Source organism: Gadus chalcogrammus, chromosome 5 (assembly GCF_026213295.1).
Source record: "Gadus chalcogrammus isolate NIFS_2021 chromosome 5, NIFS_Gcha_1.0, whole genome shotgun sequence".
Taxonomy (NCBI): Eukaryota; Metazoa; Chordata; class Actinopteri; order Gadiformes; family Gadidae; genus Gadus; species Gadus chalcogrammus.
The window spans coordinates 15140127-15162046 of record NC_079416.1 but is presented as its reverse complement, the minus strand read 5'-3'; the positions used below and the strand labels follow the sequence as shown (position 1 = coordinate 15162046).

At 46.9% G+C, this 21920-nt stretch overlaps 1 protein-coding gene across 1 annotated transcript; it reads left to right on the top strand.

Moving 5' to 3' along the window:
• Positions 1-1668: 1668 nt before the first annotated feature.
• Positions 1669-21909, top strand: impg1b (interphotoreceptor matrix proteoglycan 1b). Its single transcript, XM_056589742.1, has 19 exons — positions 1669-1912; positions 4246-4461; positions 5777-5943; positions 6176-6204; positions 6547-6581; positions 6690-6727; positions 6958-7104; positions 8060-8118; positions 8323-8522; positions 9036-9431; positions 9855-10450; positions 11153-11239; positions 15979-16198; positions 17605-17815; positions 18604-18789; positions 19458-19644; positions 20163-20246; positions 20903-20921; positions 21246-21909. Exons 1-19 carry the CDS (start codon positions 1822-1824, stop codon positions 21314-21316), a joined length of 3039 nt encoding a protein of 1012 aa, XP_056445717.1. The 5' UTR covers positions 1669-1821; the 3' UTR covers positions 21317-21909.
• The last annotated feature ends 11 nt before the right edge of the window (positions 21910-21920 follow it).

Genomic DNA, 21920 nt, shown 5'->3' with positions numbered 1-21920 from the left:
TGGAAGAAGGTCATCACCGCGTGGATATTTATCATAACAGACACCCGCCGGATTTATTCTCCACTTAAAGATATTCAATGGGAATCCAATTAATAGATCATGTAAAGGCCAGCCACACGTTGCTATGGGGATCTGGGGGAGGGAAAAGGGCGGGGTCATCATTGAGTGACACACATGATGTGCGAATAATGACTTTGATCTATGTTTGAAAAGAAATCGTGACGGAGGTCCTAAACATGGCCTGACCCTAATCTTCACTCTGAAGGGAAACTCTTCAACGTAATCTAGATGTACATTTGACCCCCGACCCTGACCCTAATCCTGAAGCCAAACATGGTTGGCAGTAAGACGCTAACTTCCTGCATGGTGGAAATCACAAAGCGCGGAAAAAGGTTGAGAGGAGCCTACAGGAAACGTTTGGTTTTCTATAATCATATTCTCACAAGAGGAAATGGCATTAACAGACCATTAATTGAATGATTATCAAAAGATGAACGTGTAAATGATTGTGAACAGAGGTACGTGTGCTGTAAAGTCTCCACTCCAAACCAGAGAGTTGTAAAATGGGTACATCCAACAGCATCGGTCCATCGTTCTGGCCCCATGTGACCCAAAACTACAACAGCAACGATGTGCTGTCCCTTTAACTGGACGGCTGCCATCCACTATGGAGCCCGGTGATTATAGTGAAACAAAAACAACTTAAGAGGATCAGGTGTAAATGTAACAAATGGCCCATGGATGAGATCCAAATCAAAACATCGTTCAGGAACCAAAATTCCAAAATATGCACTTTGCAAGAAATGTTAGATGGAATCACCAATTCAAATTAATTGAGAAAAGGGTATTCTTTGTCTAATATACAACATATGTGCAACGCATCATAAGTATTAATTCATCATCCAGCTCAAGTAGTATCAAACAGTGCTGGCATAACACAATGCATTTCAAGATATTGGCCGAGCTGCTGAAAGCCTTCCAACTTTTCTGTATTCATCATCAGAACTCAAAGGCTCAGGTCATCCATGCGACCACAAGAAGGGAGCACATTGTTGGAGGGGAAGCTGGAAATACACAATGACCATCAACACAAGCTGATTAGGCAGCCAGACTGGGTCGCCCCGGAACTGGAGAGAGAGAGAGAGAGAGAGAGAGAGAGAGAGAGAGAGAGAGAGAGAGAGAGAGAGAGAGAGAGAGAGAGAGAGAGAGAGAGAGAACCTGAATGGCATTATGGGGTGAGTAAGGGGGGAAACACAGGGAAGTTGGATAGTGAGGACGTTTGGACGTCAGCAGAAAGTGTAAAGTGTCCAGGCGTGGTTTGTCCACCCAGGAGATGTGACTCAAGAAGGTGTCTCTAACGAGATGACTCCAGCAGCCACGTGGCCCTTGGGATTACAAGCAGCAGATGACGGGTAAAGAGATTACAGAAAAAGAGCCTGCTTCTTGAACCTCACTCCCCCCTGTTGTGACAATAGAGAAGAGGAACCTTTCAGCAGGCGATCGGTCCGTTCATTTTCTGCCTTTTCTCCCCCCTTGGTTGGAGGTTTCTGGCTTGCCTACGACGGGTCATGAGATAAAGGCGTTCTCTTTACTTCAAACAGGAACCAACTCAGATCCTCGCTGCGTGTGGGTTGCCCACTCAAAGGGCAGGTGTGGACTTGGATTTGGGGCAACGTTTGGCTGGGAGAGCGGGAGCTGGATCACTGGAGTCAGTGGAATAAAGTTTAGGCTCCTGCATGCCTAGCTTATGGAAGTAAGATAACGAGACTCTGGATTGTACTGTCCATAACAAGGCTCTCAAATGACTTCTTCCGTCCGGAAATGAACAACATCCTCCACTCCATCATGCTTACCAAATCGGGGCTTTACTTCACCGTGTTCTTGTTGACACTTCAAGCCAGCCAAACTAAAGGTAAGGCTGAGACTGAGGGAATATGGGAATTGATTTTCAACCTTTTAAAGGGTAATCTATATAGCTATTTTATTTTATTTTTTTAAATTTGTTCTTTGAAGAAACTAGGGAGACACACTTTATGAAGAAGTTCCATCACTCTAAAGTGCCGGCTCATCAGTTGAGCAGTAATGACTAGTTTTATTCTCTGTTAATTGCATCTCTTGGTAATGCTAGCAGTAATTCTCTCATTACCAGGGTGCCTAACAGGAGATTTACAACGCACCGCTGATCCACTTGACCCCGGCTCAAGTTGAAGGACAAGTTTGGTTTACAGAAACCCTCTTTTCAGTAAACACAACCAAGACGTCTAGAGTTGAACTAACCTGTTGATTCCTCCCTTTGAAATTAGCAGAATTCAAGTCTCAAGTCTCTAACAGCTGAACATACTAATTAGACATAGAAGGAACTACAAATGGCTATAAAGAAACAGTTGGATAGAAACATCAATATCAACATCAATAAGCATCATAATCACATATTTTACGGTGGCCATGTTTGCAGACCCTGAAAGTTCAGTACCCGGAGGGGGGAACAAAAGCTGTTCTGTTCTGCCTGTCGTGGGACACTAATCTTTAGTGGCTTGTAACTCTGCTAAGAGGCCCCTGCTGCCGTCGCAGCATTAGGGCCCGTTTAATCATCTCCCCCGCCCCCTTCTGATCCCAGGGCTGTGCATGTGCAGGCTAGCATTCAAGAGAAGTCTAAAATATTCATAAGAAAATATAATACCATGCAGGGCAAGGAATTGGTGATCGATGTGGTCATCGTCTCTGGCAAACTGGGGAAATGCGCTACGATAATTAGGGCAGCCGGGTGCTTACTAGAACGCTACAGGAAACGATTCTCCCTCTCTCACGGAGAGCTAGTCTGTCAGGGGAATGTGCTGGTATCGGTCCAAACGGTCCCCGGGCTGGCAGTATTGTCCATTGTGAGGGTATTATGCATTTGTAATGCAGTGATTAGCATTTGTTGCTAGATGGAGCCACTTTGTACTTTGTATGTCAACATCAGTCTAGGTTATTGTTTGAAACAAATATGATGAACCAAGAAATTGATTCAACTATCAAGGTCAAAGCATTTTCCTTTTGTTCACGCTAAATGACTCTTGTTTTAAAACCTCATTCGTCTCGGACCATAAATCCAAGAGGAAGTACATTGGGGTCCAGCGCAGAAGCTGCAGTCTTTGTTTTGTAGGTCTTCAGCTTGATGTCTGTATAGGGTCCCATACGCTTACCACCTGGCGTCGTCGTGAACCTCCACCTCTACCCTCAAACCTCCACCTCATCCCTCAAACCCCCAGCACTCCTCTCAAACCTCCACCTCTCCCCTGAAACCTCCACCACTCCTCTCAAACCTCCACCTCTCCCCTGAAACCTCCACCACTCCTCTCAAACCTCCACCTCTCCCCTGAAACCTCCACCACTCCTCTCAAACCTCCACCTCTCCCCTGAAACCTCCACCACTCCTCTCAAACCTCCACCTCTCCCCTGAAACCTCCACCACTCCTCTCAAACCTCCACCTCTCCCCTGAAACCTCCACCTCTCCCTTGAAACCTCCACCACTCCTCTCAAACCTCTACCTCTCCCCTGAAACCTCCACCTCTCCCTTGAAACCTCCACCACTCCTCTCAAACCTCCACCTCTCCCCTGAAACCTCCACCTCTCTCCCCAAACCTGGGTCTCTCAAAGCTCTACCTCTCGTCTCAAGCCTCCACCTCTCATCTCAAACCTCCACCTCTACCCTCAAACCTCCACCTCTCATCTCAAACCTCAGCCTCCCCTCTCAAACCTCCACCTCTCATCTCAAACCTCCACCTCTACCCTCAAACCTCCACCTCTCATCTCAAACCTCAGCCTCCCCTCTCAAACCTCCACCTCTCATCTCAAACCTCCACCTCTACCCTCAAACCTTCACCTCTCATCTCAAACCTCCACCTCTCATCTCAAACCTCAGCCTCCCCTCTCAAACCTTCACCTCTCATCTCAAACCTCCACCTCTCATCTCAAACCTCAGCCTCCCCTCTCAAACCTTCACCTCTCATCTCAAACCTCCACCTCTCAGTGATGCAAGTCTGTTGGAGTAAGACTGTGACACAGCTTTATTCTTTGACATAAAAGTACATTTATGTTTAGATGTAACAGACAAGGCCCTTGCAATAATTCAACTTATTACTGATATAGTATAGTATTTCTTTCACATTTGACCCGCAAAGACCTAAAGTTACAAAAGGCACTTTTATAACACATAACAATGTGTGATTGTGTGTGGATGTGTGATTTGGTTGATGTTGTAGACCTTCAGGACCAGGCTCTTCCGGGCCTGAGAGACGTGAAATACCGACACTTCCTGGAAGCTCCTCGCCCGATGGAGCCGGCCAGCGTCAGGGCGCCGCAGCACCGGCCGCGGAGCCAGAGGTCGGCGGCGGCGCTCAGCACGGGGGTGAAGGTCTGCCCACAGGAGAGCATGAAGGAGGTGATCACCAGCCACCGGGCTTACTACAAACTCAGAGGTACGGCGGAGGGACACGCGTCGGTAGACGGCTACGAATGGGAACGCAACACTGCATGTTCTCATTGGATTCTAAATGGTTTCTCGTTCATTTATATTATTTCACCAGCCACCGATAAAATAATATAATGATGTTGGTTCTGTTTGTCTTGTTTTTGTCCCTATTTTTGTCCCTATTTTAACTATAAGCGTCTACTTATGCATTAGCACTTATTGTATTTCTTGCATTGTCATTTTATCCTGTGTCCTTCCACTGCTGCTGGGCTGTTTTGGCAACAAACAAATTTCTCCTACGTGGGATTTAATAAAGTTGCATCTTATCTTATCTTATTTATTCATAGTTTTTATTTGTATTAGTAATTGCACCAGAGTGAGTGGCAGAGGCGATCATCTCCACCTGCTGTCCCTGGGACAGAGTCAGTGGGCATGGTTGTGAACTTAAATGTTGTTCAAAATATAAACCTTTTTCTGAAATGTCAGCACGCGTTGAAATTGATTACGACTATCATAGGCTTCATCTTACTTCCATCTTCGTTAGAATGTAGGCTACAACCTACTTTCAGCCTCAGTAGTTTGTAGGCTACATCCTACATTTGAGATGTTAGGCTACTGTCAGATTTACTGTATGATCGTCTCCATGAGACACTGTTGATATTGTGATTGAACTGAGGGGATTATTGAGAATCACATTGGGTGCCAATATATCCACAATACACTATGCTACTATACTGTATGATCATCAGGTGCACCACAGGGATCCTGGGTGAACATCTGACAAAACACATCTATGCGTGTCGAAGTGGTGTGTGCGTACAACACGCAGCGTCTGTAAATGTCATGTGATGACATTTACAGTAACACACCTGCTTCCCACCTTATGGAGTGATGCTCAATGCGATATTGAAGCTGACAGGAAGACAGAGGCTCATTCTATTGAATACGTAAAGCAAGATGAAAACCAGGTCGCTGCTTCTACACCACCACATATTCTTTTGTCCCACTCTTTCTGCATGAAAGAGTGAATTCATAAATCAATTTGTCTGACATGAAGGTGACTTCAAAACCAATGTCTGTTTTCTTTGTATAAAGTATTGACACACAAATCTGGCATATTGGGTGTCTTGGCTTCCTGGCGTGTTCAAAGACCAAACTAAAACAATACAACAGCTGGGTGTCTTCAGGGGAAGAACAAAGTGTATGGTGATCGAATGCCAGTCGATCCCAAGTGTCCTCAGCCCACCCTCGGGGGGCGACTCCTTGCATCTGCCCTGACTGTTGGTTTATTATAACACACGTCACAACATGTTTGTGCTCAGTCTGCCAGGAGGCCATATGGGAGGCGTTCCGGGTCTTCCTGGAGAGGGTTCCTAACTCGGAGGAGTACAGTACCTGGCTCTACACCTGCCAGCATGAGAACCTGTGCATGGAGACCCTGGCCCTCAACTTCAGCCAATCCCAGGAGCACCTTGACCTGGTGGCCCGGGTCAGTCTCACAGCAGCCAATCAGCTTTCAGTGTTCGATATGTTCAATAGAATACAACTGATGATGTTACATATGCTGTACACATTACGAGCCTCATAGCTTATTATTGTACAAGAAACAGTAATATCTATATAGTTGCAATATTGTTCCACATTCTCCACATAAAAGTTTACTTTTAATATTTCATTGAGGGCTGACTTGTGATTGTTGTTTTGCAATTCCCTACTTTCAGAGAGTTGCTGAGCATGCTGAAATTGTAGGGTATGTATTCATATTCTGATGCTTTTAATGAATGCTAATGAATACAGCCTTCTGACAGCCAATACATTAGAATGATAATATCTCACTGACTGAGCTGCTTTTATAGTCACACATTTTTATTAATTCAAACTATTTTAAAAACGACTACTACTTCAAACTTTTCTACAAAGTTATAAGAAAAATAAGTGTATTATTAATTACAACTGAATTGAAAGCAGACCAGCTTATTTCTTAGGCCCGCTGCCAGTTATTGAGCTAATACCCACAGAAATGAATTTCCCAGTTGATTTATACATTATATATTTATAGGAACGTATAATGACTATGTACCCTCATTTCCAGAGCTGAAGAAGCTGTCCCTGATCCAGAGAGGGAATGTAAGCTCACCACTACTGCTTTATTCAACTGAAGATGTATTTTTCGTTTTCATTCAACACAATGAGTAAGCAAGATAAATAAAGTAATTCATCTCTTTTCTCTTCAAGGTTCTTGGACGACTGCAATCGTTTCACTTCCAACCGAGGTAGAGGACAAAAGTGAAATGAATATTCAGTCTTCATCAAGTCAAATTGTTGATGTTGTTAACATGTAGTACGACTTCGTCCATATCAATTTGATCTATTAAGTCAAATTTGTTTAAAACGAATATAAATATGATTCCTTTTTTAGTTTTTAAACAGAAAATCGACTTCAGATAAATGTCTATTAGTTTGGCTGGCTAACTCAAAGGAACATGGTGCTCTGTGTTGCCAGATGCCGGAGGATGGGAACGAGATCCTGGAGAACGGTGAGGAGCACGTGGTGGAGTTCAGCGTCACCGTGGTGGACGCGGGCTACAGCGCTCTGCTCCACTCTGAGTTCCCCCAGTACCGCCGGATCACCCAGGATCTCACACAGCGGGTAGGAGAACACTGACCACTCACTGAGGGTTCATGGGGAGAATGGATCTCATACGCGGGGTCACACGGTCACGATCAATGTTCATCGGCTGCTGAAAACTAGACCAACAGACCGACAGACCGACAGACAGACAGACCGACAGACCGACAGACCGACAGACCGACAGACCGACAGACCGACAGATCGACAGACCGACAGACCGACAGACCGACAGACCGACAGACCGACAGACCAACAGAACAACAGACCAACAGCACAACAGACCAACAGAACAACAGACCAACAGACCAACAGACCAACAGACCAACAGACCAACAGACCAACAGACCAACAGACCAACAGAACAACAGACCAACAGACCAACAGACCAACAGACCAACAGACCAACAGACCAACAGACCAACAGAACAACAGACCAACAGACCAACAGAACAACAGACCATTAGAACAACAGTCAAACAGACAAACAGACAAACATACAAGTTCTAAGTTCTAGTAGGATTTAGACTAGAGTGTGGTCTGGATTATACACAACAGACCTTTAACTTTAGTAGATAAGTAGATAAGACATGGTGGTATAGCCCCACCTGCAACTTAGTTTTGTATGCTTATCTTCCACTTGTAACAGATCAAATCATCTCATTCCCCCCCATGTCCATCCACCATGGCCTCTTAAACTCTATGGAAATGCTGGCGTTGAATATTTGAGCTAAAGCTCTACAAAAAATAAGTCCTTGTAAAGGTCCTTCTTGTCACTTTTCATAGATAATTACAGAATAAATCCATGGACATTTTAAAGTGTTCCATATTGTAGTTGACATGCATTGACACGTCCATACCATAGTGGACTATATTGAAGGGTATGTGTGGTCTGTCCTACTTCAGATGCAGCACAACACATTCCACACCCACATAAACATTTCATTGTTCCGTCTGTATTTCCTTCCGCTTGTAGATGCTTCATGTTTTCCAAAAAGTTCCAGGATTCAAAGAAATACGAGTTCTAGGATTTAGGTGAGTCATGTATGTTTCTAATAAAGTCTTTGTACAAGAAATAACTTTCTTCTTGGAATTTGCCCTTCAAATACAAATCAATACAGCACAACACAATCCAATAAATGCAACACTACGTGCAGAGATTTAACAAAGAGTCCCCAGAGCCGGTGCCTTGACCTCACCCTGAAGGTATCGTGTGACTCATCTGCTCTTGTCGCTAAGGTCTGAAGACGAGTCGGTGCGCTGCGCCGTGGTCTTCAACGGCCACACCGAGCTCGGGGAAGATTCTGAGGTCTTGGTGGAACCGGGTTCCGCTGTGGAGGAGAACCCCAACGGACCCAAGCTGAAGTACATCGTGGCCAATGCCTTGAGGCAGGAGACCTCCCTGCCTCTGGACCTGCAAACCCTCAGCTTTGAGCCCGGTAAGCGTCCTGTGGACCATATTCACATTCTCATTATTGATGCAAAATGCTGGATAAACCAAGACAAAGGGGAGACGGAGTCTCAGGAGGGCACTCGTGAGCAAGATGCCGGAACGCCTTACATCCTCCTTAATTAATTAAATCTAGATAAAGATGCACAGCAAATTGCTTTGGAGAAAAGTGTCTGCTAAACACATGGCATGTAATGGCCCTGACACACCAACCAGATTATCGGTCGTCGGACAGTCTGGCGAGAAAAGGATAGTTTTGGTCATTGCCGATTCAACATGTGCAATCGGCTGAAAAGAACACCGTCTGCCTGAAACGATTACCGACGGCTTTGACGACGGCCGATCGCACAGCACACACCATGCAGACTCAGGTCCCCGATCTCGCAATACTGTCTGACGACCGACAATCTGGTTGGTGTGTAAGGGCCTTAAAAGACGAACGGCTTCCCCACATCAGATAATATAACATTTGTTGTTTATTTTTACTGCTCTGTTCGGCCAGTGAGCACCATATACCCCGGAGTCGGAGCGGACAGTGAGGCCCTCCTCCCCATCCCAGAGGAGGGATCCGTCCCCGTGACAACCGCCACTCCAGGGTACCGCCCCACCCTGGCCGCAGTGCTCCACAACTCCCTGGAAGAGTTCCCGGGGGGGCCGGACACTCTGCCCTTCACCCTCCCCATCCCGAGCGCCGAACCAGACGTCGCCGTAGCGACCGTCAGCGGCAGCGGTTCTGCGTCGGCTTCCGCTGGCGAGGAATCGGCAGAGGAAGAGAGCGCTGAGACGCCCGCTGTAGAAGAAGAGGCCCAGGAGGTGTTAACGGGAGAGAGCCCTACCTCAGGGGGAAGCGGGGAACGTGAGGCGGACACGACTCAACCTGAAGTTCAGGTCACCCAAGGTAAGACTGACGTGGCTCTAATCTTATTTTATCCACAAACTAATCTCCAATCAAATCTGCAGGAGTAGTAGAGAGAGCCGAAAGAGCCTGGACACCCTAGATGTGTCCCCTCCCTCTATGATCCCTCCTCCGTTTCTAATCAGGTACCTAATCAGGTAAAAGATGCTATGATTGGTAAGGAATGAGCCGGATCCGTCGCAATTCTAAATAGTCTCATAAAGAGGCAGCCACAACACGAAGCAGATCATTTTACAGAGGATTTTGAGCAATTGCTCTGTACATTTAAATAATAGTTCTTTAATCTCATCAACAGTACCTTGAACTAGTCTCCTCCTAGTCCTTCATTGTGATGATCGCAATGCAATCTTCTGACTTCCCCTTTCTCCTCTGCCGCGGCCCCCCCCCCCCCTCTTTGCTCCCCAGTCCCAGTGGAGAACCTGGACCCGCCGGGAGAGGTGGACCCCGTGGACACGTCCTCTCCTGGACCCCCGTGGATCTCCTCAACAGAACCCCTCATGGCCGAGGCCATAGATGGCCTCATGGGGGCAGCAGAGGTCTCGACCCCCTGGGGCAGTGAGGAACCGGAGGAGACCCACGGGGCGGTCCGACCACCCGGTCCCACCGACGGCACCAACGCGATCGAGGAAGAGGAGGAGAAGGAGGAGGAGGAGCCGGTCCACAGTGGCGGGGTGACTCCGCCTCTGATGGAGGGGCCCGTGGCTGTGGTCCCCGACGGACAGGACGAGGAGAGCGTTACCGGGACGGAGGCGCGGGTCACAGCAGGAGTGGAGGACAGCGGCAGCGGGTTTCCCGCCCAGTCGGACGAGCGGCCCCAGGAGTCGGGGGCGACGCCGGCGGCGAGGCAGATGAGCGCTGGGCCCCTGGGGACCGCCCTGGACCTCAACAAGGAGTTAGTGGTGTTCTTTAGCTTGAGGGTCACTAACATGATGTTCTCCGACGACCTGTTCAACAAGAACTCTACCGAGTACCGATCTCTGGAGAACACCTTCCTGGAGCTGGTAGGTAAACACGCTGTGGCGCTCCACGTCTTACTGCTGCACGCCGTGTTGTGGCGGCTGCTGAGCTAGTCTGACACACTGTAGCGCTAGGGGTGGTCGTCTGAACAGCTGGCACACTGTCAGGTTAGGGGCTGTGGTCTGAACAGCTGGCACACTGTCAGGTTAGGGGCTGTGGTCTCAACAGCTGGCACACTGTCAGGTTAGGGGCTGTGGTCTGAACAGCTGGCACACTGTCATGTTAGGGGCTGTCATCTGAACAGCTGACACACTGTGACTTTAGGAGCTGTCGTCTGAAAAGCTGGCACACTGTCACGTTCAGGCCTGCATTAACCTGCCATTGAGCCCTGGGGCTGAGAGGTTTCGTAGGCCCCCTGAGGGGGTTGGACGATAAATCCTGACGGGGGGGGGGGGGGGGCTCATGATAGGCCTCTGATCTTTGTAAGCCCCAAACAACTATATGATTTATGATGGCTTTCATGATGATGTTCTCTCACCAATATGCTTTATTCTCACAGCTGCTATTTTTATTTCGCACCGATAAATGAAACGCGGTACAAATTACTAGGACATGTAGTCCTTCAGATTCCAGTCGAGTGTTCCATCCTTAGTCAATCCGAGTCAATCAAATACTGTTATGTATCACATCAAATGTACAATGGCGGCCGGTCAGAAACGCTGGTTAAACATGTGTGCTCTACTTAGACGCAGCACTCATCTAGCGAGCAGAGGGCATTCCCCGGAGCCTCCAGTAAGTCTGGGCCACGACTGCGGACCCTAGCCTCCATCCCGGTACTCATTCCATATTGGAACTATTCACCCTCTCACGCCTCTGCCGTTCACCCGCTCTACTAACGTCTTCTGCTCTGTCGCTAACGCCGGGAGAACGTTAACATTTCTGACTAAAACAAACCTAAGAACTAAAGATTCCTCCATTAGATCACAGACCTTCTATCTTTTGTTTTATTTGTAGGGTTTAATGCCATGAAACATGTTCATGTGCGTGGTGTTTGTTCTTTTGTGGCCTTCATTCGTGCATTTGTGCATGTGCTAAAGCTTTTACTTCTATGGGGACGTTTGCTCTTCTATTTGCTGTCAAGCACAACAGAATTGTAGTTGATCACATGTGTTTTCTAGTTTTCTGGACCAAGAGAATGAAGGGAGGTTTGTTCTGAACTCATTCAATGTTTAGGAAGTAATTGGTGGTCTTTTTTATTTTGTACCTTGTAGAAAATACTTTGTTCCTAAATGGCATGAGTAGATGACCGATTGGTATTTGAACGGTTTCTCTTGTATGTTTGTTCTAAGGGCAGGGCATTGTGCTGCACATTAAAGACATCATTTTTTTGCTACACTTGCCATCCATGTTTACCATAAGCAACAGGTGATATGAATGTGAATATTGGTTGGAGCTGGTCAAAATCACAAGACCTGCTTGGGGATTCAGGCAGTGTGGTGGTGCAGAGGTTTCTGACTAGTGTAAGAAGCTTAGAGTGCGGCTTGTTATTACAAGCACAACACACAGTGGCCAATTAGCAGTTCAATCCGCTTAGCCCATCATCAACCAGCCCTCGAGGGCTGAGGGGGAGCATGCTGAGAGGGCAGAGGCTTTGGGAGATGGCCGCCACCACAGATGTTTCTAGGCCACTAACAGGTGTTGCTAGGACTATAACAGGTGTTGCTAGGCCATCAACAGGTGTTACTAGGCCACTAACATGTGTTGCTAGGCCACTAACATGTGTTGCTAGGACTATAACAGTTGTTCTTTTAAGCACATTCAGATCAATCGCACAGCATCGTAGAATCTGTTGGCTGGAGCAGGGTAAAACAGTGGCAAATATGTTGACATGAATACGGATTATGGTCAATTACATTTAGTTCATCAACTGCAGTATGAAAGCCACACAACATCTTGCTGCCTGGTCCAATAAGCCAATACCATGCTCCAATAGTAAAGGGTTAAGTTAGTCACAACTGCTGGACAAAATTACGCATTTCTCACATTTGAAATTGAGATGTGTCTTAATGAAGAATCAATTGACATCAATATCATTTGAAGGCTTAAAAGACTTAAGGATGACCAGGGAAACCTATCTTTAGACCTGGCTGAGCAGTGCCCTATGCTGCCCAGTGTTACGTAAACGCCTTACCCTCCAACTGCTGCAGAATATCAATACAAATTGGATTTTCCTGCTGCCCTCAGCGATGCCAAGAAGGAAAGCGACTGTAAGCTGGGCTGAAGGGGTCAGGCTTTATGGGAGACGGGAAGTTACTCCAGTTGGCACTATAGCTGTAATGCTATCAGAGTTTAGGCTCTGGGGGTTGTTCTGTGCTATAGCTTAAACGCTATCAGAGTTTGGGCAGAAACCTCTGGGAGTTGTTCTGTGCTCAAGCTTTAATGATATAAGAGTCTAGGTAGAAACCTCTGAGTTTCTGTGCTATAGCTTTAATGCTATCTGAGTTTAGGCAGAAACTTCTGGGAGATGTTCTGTGCTAAAGCTTTAATGCTATCTGAGTTTAGGCTTGCTATAGCTTTAATGCTATCAGATTTTAGGCTCTAGGAGCTGTTCTGTGCTATAGCTGAAATGCTATCTGAGTTTAGGATGAAACCTCTGGGAGCTGTTCTGGGCTATATCTTTAATGCTATCGGAGTTTAGGTTCTGGTACAGTTCTGTGCTATAGCTTCAATGCTATCTGAGTTAAGGCAGAAACCTCTGAGGTTCTGTGCTTTAGCTTTAATGCTATCTGGGTTTAGGCTCTATGAGCTGTTCTGTGTTATATATTTAATTCTTTCAGAGTTTAGGATCAGAAGTTGTTCTGTGCTATAGCTTTAATGCTATCTGAGTTTAGGCTCTTGGAGCTTTTCTGTGCTTCAGCTTAAATGCTATCAGAGTTTAGGCAGAGTTTCTTTGCTTTAGAAATGTCTTCTTCGTAGATAAGAATAAAGACATTTTTACAGAGATGGATAAATATTCTATCTCTTTGAAAAGCATCTAGAAACATTTTTAAATATATCCAAAAAGAAAAGTCACATTAAGTCACTGAAACTCTCCATCTCCAATCTTAAAATGGATGCCCAAACCATTAGTAACGAAACTTTATGATCGATCATATTTCGCTTGAATCTTCTTGAGAATTATTTTCTGGCAAAACTAATGTGGCCAGAAGTTTTCAATGGTAAGTTGATATTTGTTTATATTTGTAACCTGTTACCTTTGGAATTGTATGTTTTTAAATGGGCTTAAGGACGATAACGCTTAAATATGCCATGAAACTGCTGTTTTAATTCATTTTCTGCCAAAGAAGAACCAGGTAGTTCCTTGCCCATTTAAAATGTCCTATTCTGATGGGTAGGTGGATAAGGGATTGACGCTATCATATTAGTATAGGAATCCCTCCTTGTATCCGTGTCACCTTACGGCTGTACCTACTGGTTTGTGAAGCAACCAATAACATTGGAAATGGAGGTTTAACACTTAATTAATTTAATTCATGAATGGCACTTTATTCTCACTTGATGTTTAAAATGTATATTTGATATTGAGGTTCCCTTAAAATGAGGTTGTGCTTTGCTAGGTTTTCCAAAGCAAGAACCAGTAGATACAAGCGTACCTCGATGAGCTGCTTCGCTTGTTGTAATGTTACTGATCCTAGCATCATGCTAGCCACATGAAGACCAGCATCATGCTAGCTACATGAAGCCCGCTGACAGGCAGCAGGTGTAGAGAGCAGTCACTGGGACAAATGGAGGGGGCCAGACTCAGACTATGAGGCCTGCAAGTCATTCTTCTTGTATCAATCTCTCTCTCTCTCTCTCTCTCTGTCTCTGTCTCTGTCTCTGTCTCTGTCTCTGTCTCTGTCTCTGTCTCTGTCTCTGTCTCTGTCTCTGTCTCTGTCTCTCTCTGTCTCTTTCCCTTAGTGACCCTGGTCCTCTGCAGTTTGAGGGCCATTGTGCAGGGAGCATCAGACCAGTGTTCAGGGGCCTCTTACCTGCTGCCCTGCAGCGAGGCACGGGGCAGAGAGCAGCAAACTAATCTCCCGGCTCAGCTGGTGGTGGGCTGCTCAGGCAGGGCTCACCTCGTTGTGCGTTCACATTACTTGGTGCAAACTTGAGCAATACTATATGATGACTGGCTGGACTTTTTCGGGGATTTTGAGTTCACTTCTAAAAGGAAGAATGGGCTGTAGATGAGCTTTTAGCAACATCTTAACTTTCCAATTTATTCAACATAAGGAATTGCATGTAGATTTAACGTTTGTTGGCAAAGCAGTGTGAATTGGAACCCTTCAGTTGTAGTGTGTCTATAGCCATACATTATACTGTACATCCAGTTTGTACAGTGTTTTATAAGAACCAAATGAGACTCAGAGGTTATCATTGGTCCATAGTGATTCGGCTGTGCATCATTTCTCTATTTCATTCTCCTCATTTTCCAGTACCTTAAAAACAGTTTATAGTAAATGCTTGGATTCTGTGGATTAAAAGCATCAGGACAGCGATGCGTTGTTCCAATGTTCTCAGAGTAATGGTGTGTTCAAGATGCCTCGTACACCACCCGCACGAGTCGCAAGTGGGGAAATCTCCCAGCTTTCTTGCGGCATTTCACAGAGGAACGTCCCACTTGGAATTCTGAGAGTATGCTGAGTTTAGTGAGGCTGGCCGTACGACTCTACAACAAAAATGGCAGCGGCCGTAAAGAGCTTTATTTTCTTTGTATTTGTACCCCGTTGGTCAATCTAATGTTGATTTTAAATGCGCTTACACACTTGATTACATTGCTACTTTATTCCGGTCACTAATTTATGCATTGCACGGTTTTGCTGTGCGTGCAAAACAATGTAAAGTTGTGTTGTTTGTTTTCGAACTAGTTTGCTAAAGAGGCTAATGTATCTAACAATGACTAGCCAACGACATGACACAATCACAAAGACAAACGGGAACGCTATAAGTGCTACAAGCCAGGAAATTACGCCACAAGAGCAACTCGTGCGGGTGGTGTACGAGGTATCTGGAACACACCATAACTTCCCAGCTCCGCCCCCTCCCCATCCAGCTCCGCCCCCTCACCACCTCCCCACCTCTGCACTAACTGAGCTCCCTCCTGCTCTCTGTCTGTGGCCCGCTCCCCTCCCCGGTCTTGTTCTCAGGAGGATGAACTCGTTGTCCAAGTGCTTCATTGAATAAACTCTCAAACTGACAGAGTTCACTTTTCAATTAACATGTTGATGGAAAACGTTCTCCTCCCAGAATCAAGAATCAATTCAACCTTCCCCTCCCGTAGGATGTTGTAGGCATTCATGATTCAAAGATGAGCTACCAAGGCACCACCAAGTCATTCTGTTTCTTTCTGTCATTCGGTTCTGCAAAAAAAGAGTAACTTTATATTGATCCATTCCATTAGAAATTGATTTGTAACAGAGACTAACGTAATTGTTTCATACTTTTAATTTCAATGGCCTGTATAGCCTGATGTATATTCTACCGTTTACCGTGTCTGAACAACATGGATCTCCCCCTCTCTGTCCTCCAGCTCCTCCCATACCTGCAGTCCAACCTGACGGGCTTCAAGCAGCTGGAGATCCTGAACTTCCGTAACGGGAGCGTGGTGGTGAACAGCAGGATGAAGCTGGACCGGCCCGTCCCCTACAACGTGACCGAGGCGGTCCACTGCGTCCTGGAGGAGTTCTGTGGCGGCGCCGCCAAGAGGCTAGACATCAAGATCGACAGCCGCAGCCTGGACATAGAACACGGTACGAGTCTCTCTTAGTCCGCTCCCTGGACATAGAACACGGTACGAGTCTCTCTTAGTCCGCTCCCTGGACATAGAACACGGTACGAGTCTCTCTTAGTCTGCTCCCTGGACATAGAACACGGTACGAGTCTCTCTTAGTCCGCTCCCTGGACATAGAACCAGGTACGAGTCTCTCTTAGTCCGCTCCCTGGACATAGAACCAGGTACGAGTCTCTCTTAGTCCGCTCCCTGGACATAGAACCATGTACATGTCTCTCTTAGTCCTCTTAGTTTGTCCCAAGAGATTTCCAGTGAGTTGAGACGCATGTCCTCATCATTCTAATTTCCATTCAGCCAGTTAAAGCAGAGACTTTAGTCCACAGCTACCTGCAGCTGGAGGAACATCAGGGTTAGATGTTGGATGGGAACTGTTGTGGGCCTCTTGCTGCAGGGCAGAGACAGGTGAGGACTGCAGGGAGTCGAACCAGTGTTGCTGATGTATTGGGATGTCAGCGATGAGCTTCTCCCTGGGCAGGTTTGAGTCACCAGGCTTAGAGTACTGCTATGCTTGTTAAGGTTCCATGCATTGACTGAACACATTTTAAACTCATTGAGTGTTTTGCAGAATTCTCTGCTTCTCTGAAGTCTTGGCAATGTCATTTATTTCAAATTAGGAAATGGTCAATTTTACTCCTCAATTAAGATTTATGCCTGCTGTTACATCCGACTCCTGGTCAAATTCCTCTAAACCTTCCGTTTGATCTCTGGCACAGGGTAGACATCAACATTTAGTAAGGCAGTCTCTAACTTTATTGGCAATTAGCATGAATGGTGACACCCTGAAAGAACCCGACATAAACAAACAAGGCTTCTGATGTTTTACTAACTCAAACACAAACGGTTACCCAAATCTTCCCCATTGTGTCCACGCTGTGTTCCTTGTTCTCCACCCTCATGTGTCTCACCTCCCCGTCTCCATCCTCATGTGTCTCACCTCCCCGTCTCCCCCCTCATGTGTCTCACCTTCCCGTCTCCACCCTCATGTGTCTCACCTCCCTGTCTCCACCCTCATGTGTCTCACCTCCCTGTCTCCACCCTCATGTGTCTCACCTCCCCGTCTCTCCCCTCATGTGTCTCACCTACCCGTCTCCACCCTCATGTGTCTCACCTCCCTGTCTCCACCCTCATGTGTCTCACCTCCCTGTCTCCACCCTCATGTGTCTCACCTCCCCGTCTCCACCCTCATGTGTCTCACCTCCCCGTCTCCACCCTCATGTGTCGTACCTCCCCGTCTCCCCCCTCATGTGTCCCACCTACCCGTCTCCACCCTCATGTGTCTCACCTCCCCGTCTCCACCCTCATGTGTCGTACCTCCCCGTCTCCATGCTCCTGTCTCACCTCCCCACCTTGTGATCCTGTTCCTAGAGGACCAGGCGGACCCCTGTAAGTTCCTGGCGTGCGATGAGTCCTCGCGCTGCGTGGTGAACAGCTGGACGGGTGAGGCGGAGTGTGTCTGTGAGCCCGGCTACCTGGCCAGCGGCGGCCGGCCCTGCCAGAGCATCTGCACCCTGCAGCCGGACTACTGCCTCAACGATGGCGTCTGCCACATCGTCCCCGGGCACGGCGCCACCTGCAGGTAAGACTGCCGTGCATGTGAACGGATGGATGGATGAATGAAGGAAAAACACGAGTTCAGGAATGAAGGAATACATGAATGCAGAGATCAATGAATCCCCAAATAATTGCTCGAATCAATAAATCAATGAATGTATGGATAAGGGGTTGCAGGAATTCATGAATGAATACATTGATTAATGAATGGCCAAATGGAAAGAGGAATAGGTTAATTAAAGGGGAGGGCATGTCCACCTAGGCTAGCTGTATGACGGATAGAAGAGCAATGTTCAGATTTTCAAAACGGTTTGTAACGGCTAATCACACTCACACCTGGTGGTGTAATGTGTCACCCTTTAATGAATGAGTAAATGAAAGCTGGAAACCCTTACCCTTAGGCTCCCCCTAACCCTGACCCTGACCCTGACCCTGACCCTGACCCTGATCCTGAGCCTGACCCTGACCCTGACACTGAGCCTGACCCTGACCCTGACCCTGACCCTGACCTTGACCCTGACCCTGAGCCTGACCCTGAGCCTGAGCCTGACCCTAACCCTGAGCCTGACCCTGACCCTGAGCCTGACCCTGACCCTGACACTGAGCCTGACCCTGACCCTGACCCTGACCTTGACCCTGACCCTGAGCCTGACCCTGAGCCTGAGCCTGACCCTAACCCTGAGCCTGACCCTGACCCTGAGCCTGACCCTGACCCTGAGCCTGAGCCTGACCCTGACCCTGACCCTGACCCTGAGCCTGACCCTGAGCCTGAGCCTGACCCTGAGCCTGAGCCTGACTGTGTGGTGGTTCCAGGTGCCCGGTGGGCCGATCCTGGCACTACCACGGGGAGCGCTGCACTGAGCTGGTGTCCACCCCGCTGGACCCCTCCCTGATCGCGGGCTGCCTGGTGGCCAGCCTCTGCCTGGTGGGCAGCGTGCTCGCCATCCTCCTCTTCGTCAACAAGAAATGTGTTCAGACCAGGAAGGCTGTGACGCTGGTGTAAGTGGACACCAGCGCTGGGGTTTAGTAGCGGGACTGTGGGGTTTAGTGGTGGGACTGTGGGGTTTAGTAGTGGGACTGTGGGGTTTAGTAGTGGGACTGTGGGGTTTAGTAGTGGAACTGTGGGGTTTAGTAGTGGGACTATGGGGTTTAGTAGTGGGACTATGGGGTTTAGTTGTGGGACTATGGGGTTTAGTTGTGGGACTATGGGGTTTAGTTGTGGAACTGTGGGGTTAAGTAGTGGGACTATGGGGTTTAGTAGTAGAACTGTGGGGTTTAGTAGTGGGACTATGGGGTTTAGTTGTGGGACTATGGGGTTTAGTAGTGGGACTATGGGGTTTAGTAGTGGGACTATGGGGTTTAGTAGTGGGACTATGGGGTTTAGTTGTGGGACTATGGGGTTTAGTAGTGGGACTATGGGGTTTAGTTGTGGGACTATGGGGTTTAGTAGTGGAACTATGGGGTTTAGTAGTGGGACTATGGGGTTTAGTTGTGGGACTATGGGGTTTAGTAGTGGGATGGTGGGGTTTAGTAGTGGAACTGTGGGGTTAAGTAGTGGGACTGTTGGGTTTAGTAGTAGGGTTAAGTAGTGGGACTGTGGCGTTTAGCAGTTGGAATGTGGTTTCTGTTGGGTACCTGCTCACCAGCGTGTTGCCCTGTGCTCCTAGGCCCGGCCTCGCCCCCTATGCCTTTGAGAATACTCTGAGAGAGAACCCGGTGTTTGAGAATGACGAGGGTATGTTGACCCAGGTGTCCACGTTACAGTACCCCAGCTCCAGCTCTGGGTCGTCCCAGACCCAGCAGTCCGAGCTGGACACGTTTGGCTCGATAGAGAATATCCACCTGAGTATCGAGGTAACCAGTACCGCGCCGCCGCTAACCGGTTAACCCAAAGCCTTCAACAGTCAACTAACCGTAGCTCGTCGTCGGCTAACCTGCCCTCGGATGGGTCTTGAAATAACCTTCTCCTCTTTAACCTCAGATTGTTGTGGTTGAATACTAACACTTCAGTAGTTCATCTCAACCGAAAAGAAAATGTATTTTTCTAATTTCTGCATTCAATAGATTACAGAAAAGAGTACATTGTATATGAAGTGCTTGTTGAACTGAAGCTTTTCCCCTTAACCCTCATATGGCCATGGTATGAAAACACAATACTTAAATCAGAGCCTCAGGCTGAACTCCCCCCGGCCGTGGAAGGTAAGGTCTGCCAGAGCGTTCGCCTGTCTGATCCATCGTGTTCTTCAAGGAGCAGGATGGGCTCTGAACCGTTGACTCGATCCTACTACCCATATGAATTCAGGGTTCATATGAAACCTACAGAAGTGTAACAATGTGTGTTGTTGATGCATCGGTGGTGTGTTCATCTGCAGATCCCCAGGCAACTCTACTCCAGCAGAACCCAGCGGTTAGTCTCTGGAACGGTGGACTTCCATCACTGCATACCTCACAATGAGGTGAGGAGTGCTCCCGCTCACACTCGCTTTCTCCGTGTGTGTGTGTGTGTGTGTGTGTGTGTGTGTGTGTGTGTGTGTGTGTGTGTGTGTGTGTGTGTGTGTGTGTGTGTGTGTGTGTGTGTGTGTGTATGTGTGTCTGTGTGTAGGTGTGTGTATGGTCTTTTTGCCAAAGGAATATTATGTTATCCTTTTTAATTAAAGCTGGTGTAGGCAGTTTATTTAATATTTTTTCTTATTTTAACATCCCGACACCAATAAATCAATCAAATGCTCTGACAACAAAAACTGTGGATTCTGTGGCTGCAGCAGGTCTGTGAAAAACATCTCATTCTGGCCGGATGCAATGAATGGATGGCCTACATGCCTTTCTGCCAAGATAATTGATTCTTCTGTAAATAACATTGTGTACATTGACCTCATTTTATTGACAGGATTATGCAAAGGGTGTGCGTGTCTGTGCGTGTGTGTGTGTGTGTGTGTGTGTGCTGCGATTAACTACGCAACCATAATTGTATGTGTAGATACTGCAGTTGAAATGCACAGTTGTAAGGAAAATAAACGGTGGACAGCATCAATCAACATGAAGAAAGACTGTCGAATTGGTATCACGTTGTAATCGTTCTAATCTAATTCAACATACAATACATCTCTTCCAGCTTTATGATGCCTGCAAAGGTAAGATGCATGATCAGTGCTGGGGGTCTCAATAAGGGTCTGTTTCTCTTTCTGTAGTCTGTCATCACTGTCCCGGTATTTACCCTGCAGATTAGAGACAAGATCAGTGAAACCAATCCATAAACGACTTCCAATCCTAGAACCATATCTAAGCGATCCAATCATGATTTACTGCCAATAAAGACTTACAGAATGATCACTAGAGTACAACCAAAAAAAAAAACAATTTCCTTTTTCCTTTCTGCTCTGTCCCAAATGTATTTAAAATATACTGATTCCTTCCATCATCCGTCATCCATACATATGTGTTCTGCTTTCTCGTAGACGCTGCGACCAGCAAGTCACAAGTACAGGACGTGTGTTCACGCCAGGCCTCGGGAGAGAGAGCTTATTGATGTTTCAGTCCTGTGAAGATCTCCTCTGTAGACAACGCACCTTTAACAAACAAATTAAGTAATACGCTCACTCTTAATGTTTCCCTGTACAGTATTTAAGAAATGTTCATTATGAGAGTAGGCCTGGCGTGTAAAGGTTTGTAGTGCTGTGTCTTAGACAGAAAGAGTGTTCCCTGGAGAGGTGGATATATGTGGAACCTAAGATGTATTTCTACTGTATGTTTGGTGTTGTAACCTGAAGAAGTGGATGTATGTGGAACCTAAGATGTATTTCTACTGTATGTCTGGCAGGTAGAAGAGTCTCCTGTACACCTTGATTCAGGATGTTGTCTTTCCTCACAATGAGGCTTTTATAAACAACATGATTCTGATTCTAACTGAAGGTTGGAGGCGTGCATTGCTGTGTGTTGTTTAATGTTTCTCAGAGCCCTGTAAGAATGTACATACTGATCATCTTGGAGAGTCAACTGGAATTGGAAAAAAATAAATTCTGTCCTGCTGTGTGTAAACAACGTCAGCCGTTTGGGTTTTCGAAAGCTGGATGTCAACAAACGATCCTGCAACATCCGGACATTTTTGTACATTTTACATTTTGCGGCAAAGA